The sequence below is a fragment of the Orcinus orca genome, chromosome 6, assembly GCF_937001465.1.
Source record: "Orcinus orca chromosome 6, mOrcOrc1.1, whole genome shotgun sequence".
Taxonomy (NCBI): Eukaryota; Metazoa; Chordata; class Mammalia; order Artiodactyla; family Delphinidae; genus Orcinus; species Orcinus orca.
The window spans coordinates 103,065,339-103,076,262 of NC_064564.1; the positions used below are offsets into that span (position 1 = coordinate 103,065,339).

General features: G+C 48.6%; 1 protein-coding gene across 1 annotated transcript in view; it reads left to right on the forward strand.

Annotated features, from left to right (window-relative positions):
* PAPPA (pappalysin 1) overlaps nucleotides 1–7,997 on the forward strand; it is a 252,937-nt gene extending 244,940 nt beyond the window's left edge. Inside the window, exon 22 of the mRNA XM_033427347.2 lies at nucleotides 6,052–7,997. Coding sequence (XP_033283238.2) covers nucleotides 6,052–6,159 — 108 coding nt within the window. The 3' untranslated portion in view covers nucleotides 6,160–7,997. The remainder of the gene's footprint in view (nucleotides 1–6,051) is intronic.
* Nucleotides 7,998–10,924: the final 2,927 nt, after the last annotated feature.

The following is a 10,924-nucleotide window of genomic DNA, read 5'->3' on the forward strand; positions in this document are numbered from 1 at the left end:
TGCACCCCACTGCTGAGAACCTGCTGTGTGATAGATACCGTGCTAGGCCACGAGCGAGATGGACCTGGGCCTATCCATGCTGTGTTCGTATCTTGGGGACCAGTGGCCAGGCGTTAAGAGCACAGTAAATGCTAATGGAGACACAGCAATTGAGGAGCGTCAGTGTAGCTTCCTAGAGAAAGGCAACATCAGGTGAGACATGGAAGGTGCCGTAGGTCTTACTCAGGTAAAAGAAGTAGGAGGAGGGCCAGAGATAAAGATGAGAGAGAAGAGTATTTCTGGTAGAGGGCAGAGTCTGTGAAAAGCCCAGAACAAGGGAACACATTAAGGAAACCCTAATCCCTGAATATGGCTAGAGCACAGTGCAAGAGGGGAACGGGTGAGAGAGGTGAGACTAGAGGCATGAGCAAGGCTTTTATAAACCATGCTGCGGAATTTGAACTGTATCCAGGCAGCAGTGATTTTAAGCACTGAACCAGCCTAGAGGATCCTAAAAGGCTTCCTGGAAGAGGGGACGGATGTGCTCAACTTGTAAGATTAGTAAGAAATAACAGGCAAATGACTAAGCAAAGTAGACTAATCTCCTTGTCCAAAATTCACTGCTTTCTGGAGTACTATGATTTCCCCCATTTGGGGTGTAGCTTTGACTTTTTCCTGTGGGTGAGTTAAACACTCATTTCAACTTGATCCTATGAAAGGAATCAGACCTTTCTATCCCCCCAAATTATTATCCATTGTCAATGCCATCACCACTGTCCCCATCACCAGCATTATTTACTGAGCACATACTATACACCATGCACTGTGCAAGTGCTTTTACTTGAATTTTATACTTTATCCAAAATACTTCTCTGTGGCAGGACTGTTATTTCCCCCATTTTATAGACAAACTGAAGTCCCCCCCCCCCACCCAGCTTCCCCTCCAGCCAAAAGAAGTAACTTGCCTACTAGCATACGCTACTACATGACTAACAGTGCAAGGAATCAAAGCCAAGTCTCCTTCTCATCTAGCCTGGTGTGTTCCTCCACTTTACCCATGCTTTTTCTCCATTCTCTCCTCCACTTATCCACGTTTAAACAAGCTTCTGTGTTCTTTGCTGCATGCCCCGTGCCAGACATAGATCTACCCCTACCCCAAAGGAGCTTGCAGGGGAGCCCTCATCCTCAGCATCAGGCCTTGGTCTACTTGATGTCATCAAGTCTTTCCACCAACACTATGAAGCCCCCCAGACTCACTGTGGGACAGTGACTCACCCAGGACCCCACGGTGGGTGGGTGGACAGCCAGGCTTTCTGACCGTCAGTGCAGGATGCCTCCTGCTGCCCCACACTGCACAGTCTCTGCCTGTGACCTCCCTGTTGAGTCTGATTCAGAATTCAGCCTCAGACAGACCTTTCAGCCAGGGCCCTGTGGCGTTTGCCAGGCTGCATTCCTGAGCCGCTCACACACGCGGGCGGAGGTGTTATCCTGGGCAGCTCACCCACTGGGAGAAACCCCTGTGCTGAGCACCATCTCCAGCCTAGAGGAAAAAGAGAGAATCCTGGCCTTTAGTCACCGACCTGGGCTTGTTGACAGAATCCCAGAGTGGGTGGCCAAGCCGTTTATGGGACAGCCTGGCCACATGGTGCTGGGAATCCCAGATGTAAACTGGCCACCGCGGCACTGGTGCCGTGGGTGGTAGGTTTTCTTGGGAGGCTGTCTGGGGGATAAGGTGGGAAGCTGCCTGGGGAATCAGGGCATCTGGGAATCGGGCTCAGAGCCGGCTTTATCAGGATGGGACTCTTCTCTCCATATCAGTTTCTCCCTCTGTGAAAAGGGGACCCTGACTCCCATTCTACCTGCCCCGTGGGGGTGGTGCCGAGGGGCGGTTACAAATGGGTGCAGATGCCAAGCCAGTGACTCACCGCTTTGCATCTTCGTTTCCTCTGAGACGTAAAACGAGGTTAGTAAGAATAGCTGCCTTATTAGTGTTGCTGGGAAGAGTGAGTAACTGGGTGCCAGGCACAAAATAAGGGATGAAAGGCCAGTGGCTGTGAAACAGACCACACGGCGGTCAGCCGGGTCGGGGTGTGAAGAGGTGCCTTCCCCTTCCTCTCACTTGCTGACAAGCTCTCAGGGTTTGCAGCGGGGGGGTTAGAATCCTGCAGCATCTACTAAGTGAGGCCCAGGGCAAGTTTGTTTCTTTTTAAACATGCTGAAGCCTCTATTTTCCCATCTGTAAGCCTTCCGAGGTTGTGTGGAACCCACGAGCTAGCACATGGGAATCACCCAACACGCGGACAGCCTCTGGAGGGGCCCGTGTGTATGTGTGTGTACAGTGGTGTTCACAGCCTCGAACCTGGACAGACAGGCTTCCCCGTCTCTTCCAGGTCAGACCTGGGAACACCTGGGGGAGTGGGCAGGGCTGGCGATATCCACCCTCTCTTCCCCATTGTAGGCCCTCGATCAGTGAAGTCACCTGGGAGGAGAGGAGCCCCCCCCCCGCCCCCCGCCAGGCAGGCCCTGAACAGGCAGTTCACTGAGAGGCTAGAGGAAGGGCAAGGTGCCGGTGCGGGTCCTCTGCACGGGGACCTCCACGAGCTGGTCTGGAGGCAGCATTGCTTCACTGGCTTCTCACCAGAACGCTCGTCTCACGGAGGGGAGTCCAAGTCCGCAGGTGCCAAGGACCTGCCGAAAGCCATGCAGCGCTGCCTTCCAGGCCCCTAGCGAGGGCTCAGTAGACACAGCTGCGTTTACAAGCGTGTGGGGGGGCCACAAGGAGAACCTGGATCTTTCTTTTCCCTGAGACCAAACCTTCTAGACTTCGTTATGTTCTGACCGAAATTCCTTCCCTTAGGTTCCAGACCCATTTCTTTAGGGAAACGCTGAAACTCCCTGGGCTGGCCCAGGGAGGAAAGCAAATGGTCACACTATGCTCTCACAGCCAGACTGGCCAGACGGGCCTGAGAGGCTAACGGGTGTAGGGCCCTGCCAGCCGGTAGCTTTGGAGAAGCCAGTGGAACTGCAGATGGCAGAAAGGGGAACGTGTAAGACACAAAGCTGTGGAGAAAGTCTGCATTTCTCCATCTTTTCTGCCCAGGGCATTGCCTTCTGCCTTTCTCAGACTGTGAAGGATTTTCAGACAGAAGGGAAGGTAGAGATCATTAAAATCAACTCTTAATGTACAGATCGACAGGGAACCTGAAGCCCAGAGAAGGGAGGTAACTTGTACAAAGTCACACAGCACATGAGTGCAAGAACAGAGGCCCCGTGACTTGTATTTTTCCTGTATATTTGTGCATTCATATGTCGCTCCATCCGTGGGCCCATTGAATGCCTGCCATATGGTAGATAGAGACTCAGTTCAACAACAGACAGACATGGTCCCTGCCCGGACTGCCCTGGCACACAAGCGCAGAAGTGATTCCGTACAAGAATGGTGTAAGGAGAGGAGGCTGGGATATGGGATGAGCATGATTGGTGCCGTCTCTGGCCAGACTAACGAGGGAGGAGGCGGTGCTTGAGATACGACCTGGCACAGGAAGAGGAGCTGGCCAGGAAAAGGGAGGAGCAGGGATGGCTGCAAAAGCAGGAAAACACCAGTAAATAAAGCCACCGAGAGTGAAGGGACCAAGGGAACCAGGTGAGGTCTGAGAAGTGTGTGGAGACCACGCAAGGCCTCGAACTCTTGCTAAGGACTTTGTGTCTTATTCCGAGAGAGAGAATCTGTTGCATGTTTGCCTGTGTGAGGCACAGCAGGAAGCATGAGACACAGACCAGATGTGAAGCCGTCCCTAACGAATCGAGGAGCCCAAGGGGAAAGAGTTAGTTGCAGAGAAAACTAACTGTGCAGAAGACATGCGCGGTAACTGGGTCATCTTAATGTTAGCATGGGCAGGAGGATGGGGTTTTGCCTCTTTCGTCTTTGCTCACAACCATATGAAATACATTTTTTTTAAAATCATTTAAAAAATGATCTACCTTTTGTAGACGCAGAAACTCAGGGTGATGGCGGTGAAGGGGTTTTTCCCAAAGCTGTTCAGCGAGTATGACGCAAATGAGGATGCTAATCCAGGCCTCTCAGCTCACATGGTGGTGGTCTCCCCACTGGACCTCAGCTGTGAGATTTGGACGTGGCTCTGCCCTCAGTTTCCCCGCACGGACTAGAGGGTTTTCTCTAGGTCTCTTCCAATTCTAACATTCTCTGCTTGTCTCAGAGGTGAAGAAGTTGCAGAGGAATGCTCTAGATCAGACGGTACCACCTCTGCATAGGCATGGAGGCTAGGAAGTGTCCTGAACAGGGCACAGTGAGCAGTTGTAAGCAGCAAGGCAGGCTCTGCATGGAAGCAGCTCCGGGGATACTCACCATGGCATCACACACCTGTGAGCTTAAACTGAAAAGAGAAACAAGTGCACTAGCCTGAGCACAGTGAGAGAGTCGGAGAGAGATGGAGAGGCAAACAGGCCTGCATTCGTATTCTGTGGCTTAGGCCCTGGGGAAACAAGAATGAACACGGGTGACACAGTCCCCGTCCCGCTAAGCGAGACGGCATGCGGCCCGCACTGCCTGCTAGGGGTTTTCCATTGGTTAGTTCATTACCCCTTGTCACCACCTCTGGAGGTGCGTGCTTTCATCACTCCCATTTCATGACGGAGTTGACTGAGGCTCAGAGAAATTGTCACGTGCTCAAGGTCACACCTCAGTTAGGTGAGAGAGCTGGGGCTTCTGCTTCAATCTTCCTGTTCATTCCTACATTTTAAATTGTTGAAAAGTTGCAGGGTGGAGAGAGGTTGGAGGGAGAGAGGGAGGGTGGGCACAGGGGCAGAGAGAAAAAGAAGTATAGAGAATGAGCCCACAGGCTAGAGAGACAAAGATGCTCTCCAGGCCTGCGTGAGCACGCGAGACCCTTCCCCGGGCAGGAGGCAAATGAGGTCATTAAATCCATCTGTGCAGATGGGGGAACCCTCTGGGGGAAGTTATATGCAAATGTCATGATGCAATGAGGTGAAATCCACTCGCGTCAGCCTAGGCTGGGGCTCAAGCAGGGACAGCACTGCGCTCTTTGGAAAGACAGATCCTCCGCTGTGTGGGGAGGACATTCACTCTCCTGGGCTCTTTCTCACTGCTTCTAGAAAGGACAGCCAGCCCAAGGTCACACCGCGTGTGAAGGGATGGACTCGGAACTGAAACATGGGCCTCTCACTTTCTCTTTTTAAATTTCTTTTAATTTTTTTCTAACCTTCATATATACTTATATCGAATTGGCATGTATGCCTCTCGCTTTTTCCCGTGCTGAAATCCGCTCCTGAGATCCTTCAACCAAATTTTCTGCAAAAGTCTCTCTGTGCAATGTTCCCCACCAGGATTTAAGCCCCCTAGAAGGTGGTCTGAGCTTGCTGACAAATGCTCTTGTTGTTTTCATCATTGCCTCTCAAAATCAAAATTACCGATATAGGCAGAGAGTTATGTTTTCTTAAAAGACCTTGTCACATCCTTTATAACACTTGATCGCCACAACAGCCCTATAAGTTAGATATTCCATTGTACAAGTCTATTAACCAACTCTGGTGTAGTACATTCCAATTTTTCACCCATGATTTCATTCGGCCCTCAGAGTCCACAGTGCAAGGTCTGTCTTATTCTACTGATTCCACAGCTAGGAACCTGGGGCTCCGGGGGAGGTTGCTTTTTCTACTTTAAATACTAGATTTGTCACTTATTACTTTGGGCAAATGCCTGCCCCTTTCTCCGCCTCAGTTTCTCCTATCAAAGGGTGATTGTTTTAGTGTCTATCTTACAGAGTTGTCAAAGGATTCAGTGTTTTCCTGTTTGGAAAGCATTTAGCACTTTGCCTGACCTGTAATAAATGCCCCTGAAAATGGGAGGTGCTATGATAATGACCATGGTGACCTTGATAAAAGTTATCACAGGGCTAGTAAGAAGCAGAGTCATGTCTTGAATCTGCTGCTCCCCAAATCCAGTGATCTGCCCTCTGCCCTGCACTGCCTCTCTGGAATTTGCTGTTCTGGCCTCAACCACCTGGCTCACTTCTTCTATCTTTCTCTCTGCAGGTCACCCCCTTCCCTATGTCTTGTGACCTACAGGGTGACTGTGCTTGTCGGGACCCCCAGGCCCAAGAACACAGCCGGAAAGACCTCCGAGGATACAGCCATGGCTAAGGAAGGACAAGGAGTTGTCAAAGAATTCCCAATGCCAGGACCCGCATCCCTTTGGTATTGATTTCACAGTCAGCTGCTCAACGGAATGGCCTCTCCACACCAGGGATCCTTAGCACCCAACCGGTCTGCCTTTAATTTCACCCAGGAAGGACTCGTAGTGGGGGCACGTGAACCAAGTCTCGCCATGCTGAATGATGGAATGGAATCCCATCCCAAAGTCTTAGACGGATTGCATATACGGCGTGCAGTCCCTGAGCCTCCTAAAATTCTAACCGTTTGTCACACGACCACAGCAAGAAACATGTATGTAGGAGTTACGTATCTAGGAGTGTGCCCACCTGCGGTTAGTAGGTGTGCCTGCGTACGCACCTGCGCGAACACCCGCGTGAGGGCAGTTTTGGAGACAGAGCAGAGAGAGACTGGGGCAGACTCAGTCTTTCCTCTCCCGGGCTCCTAGCCGACACTGTCCTTGGGAGAAAGAGAGTTAGAGAAACTGCCAGGACCAAGTGTTGAAATGCTAAGATAGCTCACAGCCTGTGGCTTACAATATGGAAGGTGTGCACAAGGGTGCAGTCCTTCGGGATTGGACGTGCAACGGTCTCTGATCACCTACCTTCTAGGGAAGTAGGACCCAGGAAGAGGTAGAGAATCCAAGGTATGCAAAGCCCCCAAATGCTTCCGCTGCCGTGGGGGATTTTACCCCAACTCCAGGGTTCGAGGCCAAGCTGGAAATGGCTTAGGATTGCAATGTCAAGGTATTATAACAGCCCCCTGCTTGAGGCTTGAGGCCATAATATCCCTCCCATTCCCCAGATCTTGCCTTGGGACCACATTTGCTGCTACTTTTCCGGCTGCTCTATCCTATACATTGAGTACCCCAAGATGGTAGGACTAGGTTAGGAAAAACCCCACACAACCAAACAGTCTGCCTTAAAAGTGACCCACATTTTTCCACAGCTCCTCACCTCTTAGCCCTTCTGCAAGAGAAGACCCCTCATAGGCCCACGTGGTGAGAAGTGAAGTCCCCCAGGGGTGGGCTGCTCATTCTGGAAGGGAACTGAGGGACTTAAGATGCTGGAACCCTCACTGAGAGTCCAGAATGTCTAAGCCAGTGTTAGATCTTATAACCAAGTGGAACAGTGTTAAATTTCTATGATGTCGGAGCCCTCCAGAGACTGCTGGAATTTTAGGGACTCTTGAGTGATCATCCTTATCCAAGCCTTCCTGCCCCTCCAGGCTAGAGCAGGCTTTGGGTCTGAGGACCTCACTGCTGCCCCGAGTAGCTAGAGTCCTGGGACAGACAACCGTCTTGGATGGGATCTGTCTGGACTGTGTTCCAGAGGGGCTGTCAGAGGGAAGCCAGAGTTCACAGCCTCGGTCCCCAACACCCCAGCACGGCCATCGTGCTTTCCACAGTCTTCCAGCTCCCGGTACCCCAGCCACACCTGTGGTGGGGCAGCCCTTCCCTCTCTCCTGTGCTCAGCCTCCAAAAGTTAAGAGGAAATTAGCCAAACGCGCATAAAAGCCTCCACCTCTTTGGGGTCCTCTTTGCCTCTGTTCAGCCAGTTACCGGTCCACTCCTTTTGAATTAATATGGGAAGAGGTGAATCCAGAATGAGGTGGAGAGAATGCTTAAGTTTGACGTGATTTTTGAAACTGAGAAAGTGAGGTGATGGGAGTATCTAAACTAGATATATCGCGTAAAGATTGCTACAGATCATCTCAAGTCTAGTGAACCAACAAAAACAAAGTTTAGCATAGAAATGGAAAATACTAGGCACATGGGCTGACCTTCCTCATTCCTGCATCTGACGCAGGCGTTGTTAATCAGCTATAGCCCTTTTTCCAGGGACCAAAAATAGCTTCAGAAACCTTCTTACTGTATCACTCCCAACAGCAATTACCTACTGATCAAGAACACTTGAGAAGATATCTATTGGCCATCTGTGGTCTGTTATATTAAGAAATATATCAAGGTGCTTTTTGCACAGGTGCCCACAAATAAGGATGCAGTGCTTGGGTAGTTTTGTGTGGCTTGTACCATATTACAGACTCTGAGATTGAGTTCTAGGCTCTCCACTGTTAAGGCCTGGCTCAAATCCTTTATATTTCCTCTTACAAACATATCTCATTTATATTCAGGGCATTTTTTCCCTCTAATTACCAGGGCCAATCCTTGGCAAAATAATAATAATCATATAAGCATTGATCCCATTTTGTACCCCTCTCCAGTATCTTAGAACTCTTGCCAACTCTTAAAGCCCCTCTTCTGCCCTAGCTGAGTTATCAACCTGGGTGGTGCTAGCTAGGAAGGAAAAACTAAGAAAGATAACAGTCAGCCCTCCCAGTTGCTTTTTTTACATCAGTAAGTAGTGCAAAGCCTTGGAGACCCAAAGACAACATTACTAACGGTGGGGTGGCAGGAATCACAGAAGAACCTCACCAGCTTCCCTGAAATCGACTCTCATGCTCTTTCCTCCTTCACTTGCACACACACTTCAGCTGAGAAGAGTTTCCTGAAGGCTGACTTCTACCTTCAGATTCTCGGGTTGATCGAGCCCTTATGAGCAAAGAGCCTTCCAGTCTCCTCCTTGCCATCATTCAAACCTGTTACTCACAGATTCATATTTGCCAAGGATATTACGTGGGAGAGGCTGCTTGACTGACAGTCAGCCTTGGGCCCACATGCAAGGTGTCATTAATAGGCCCTTCTCAAACCTTAGTGGAGGACAGTCAGCTCTGTTCATGCAATGCACTGATTCTCGGTTTCATTTCCTTTCTGGGGATAAACTCAGTATCTTATCCCCTGATCATCATCTCCAGTTTAGGACAGTGGAGTACTCACAAGGAGGCAGCTCTGAAACACTGTTGTCTGTCAGCAGCTCAGAGGTCCTAAAGCACTTGGAGGTTCTGAAGATGTATTAGCTTCTTCAGAACTTGGAAGTTCTGAAGAAGTATTAGCCTGTTAACAGCAAGAAAGAAAAGATAAGGTGGACAGTTTTCCAAGCCTTCTCTTAGGAAGACTTTCCAAGCCGCAACCCTACTGGCTGCCAGAGGACTTGCATGACCCCCCAGATTCTGTGCCAACCACCTTTTAAGGGAAGACTGTCCTTGGGAAGTCCATTCTGGTGGCTGAATTGGGGTGTTACGAAAGGGAGAGATCAATGACTGTAAATAGTAAGGCTCTGAAGATGGAGGGTATCAGCTGCTAGTCCTGGCTTCAGCATGTTGAGTCACTGCCTAGACAGTTCTCTTGGTCTTCTTCCCACCTTGGCCAATGCTTCAATGCTATTTGTTGAAAATAATTCTTTGAGACAGATTTCGGCTACCTCCCTTCCAGGTTTGATTTAACTTGGTTCTAACTGTCAATTTGTTATAGGTCTTACCTGTGTTAAGGAAGGAAAGAAAGGAAGAAAGAGAAATAGAGAAAGGAAGGAAGGAAACCATAAATTCAAGTGAACAGTTTGTTTTGTTGTTTTTTTTTTTCTGGAACTACTTCAAGTGGGAAAATAAAAAGAAGAAATTGATGGTGACAGGGCTGTACAGATAGAGATTAATAGAAGATAAGGAGATTAAAAGTAAATAAAATGCATGATTAAAAATAAGAATTTTTAAAAAAAACTATTTTTGTGCTTTCTACAGACTCAGTAGGTAGACACAAGCATAAAGGTTTCCCTAGCAGGAGTAGAGTGGGATTTTATATTGCTGTCTGTTTTTTTCTGTACATTGTGGTAGGTCCAGGAAATAAGGCATCTTTCCCCTTAATATGTAGTTGTTGTTTGGCGGGGGGGGGGGGGGGGGGGGGCATTTTGTCTATTTGTTTGGTGTCAATCAGTGATAGCAGGGAATGGGGAGGGCTTGAAACTGGTTTTTCCAAATATTAAGGGGACATATTGTGTCACAGTTTTCACATTATAAAATGTTTGTATTTACCATTAGAGCACTGGGCTTTATAAAGTCTGCACTTAGAATCACACTGCACAGTCCACTTTCCTAAAAAGCTGCTACATGACCAGACAGGTAATTCCCATGGTTTTTTGAGAAACAGAACAAACAAAGCAAACAACAAACATAAAACTGAAAAGCCTGTTCTTGTAATTTGCTCAAGTTTCGCCAAATTCCTACCCATTGTTTGATCTTTAAAAGAAATGCGTAATAGCCAAGAGAGGAATTGTGTCCCTAGAGTAAGAACACAGAATTCTTGACTCCAGGCAGCAGTTTGCTCAGTGATCTTGAACAAGTCATCATATTGCTTCTCCATTTGCCTCAGTTTCTCCAGCTGCAAAATGGGGATACTACTACTTACCTACCTCACAGTGGGAGGGCGGGGATTGTGAGGCCCTGAGGTTTTAAAGGGGCTGTGGCAATCTGTGAGAGCCAAGGCTTGACACAAAGTCTATGGGTTACTTTTCAAGAGTGCACAGGCCCATTGGCCACTTAAGAAAGACAGGGAGTGCTCATTTGATATATCAAGGAATAAAGGTGGAGCTCCTAGATTAGAATCCACCTTAAGAGAGAGGCTTGCATTTGAGAATATTTCACTTGTAGAGAAATTGGACTGTCTCCCCCTTATTCTGGCCTTTACCGGTTCTATAATTTGATTAAAAAAAAGAAAGAAAGAAAGAAAGAAAGAAAACAGTGACTTCCTACCGTGTAAAAGTCAGCTTACTGCTTGTTCAAGACTTCTGGGCCATTTCCAACTTTATAGAGGAAGGGAGTCCCTAAAATCGCTTTTTCTTCTCAGACTTAAAATTCCACATCGAGT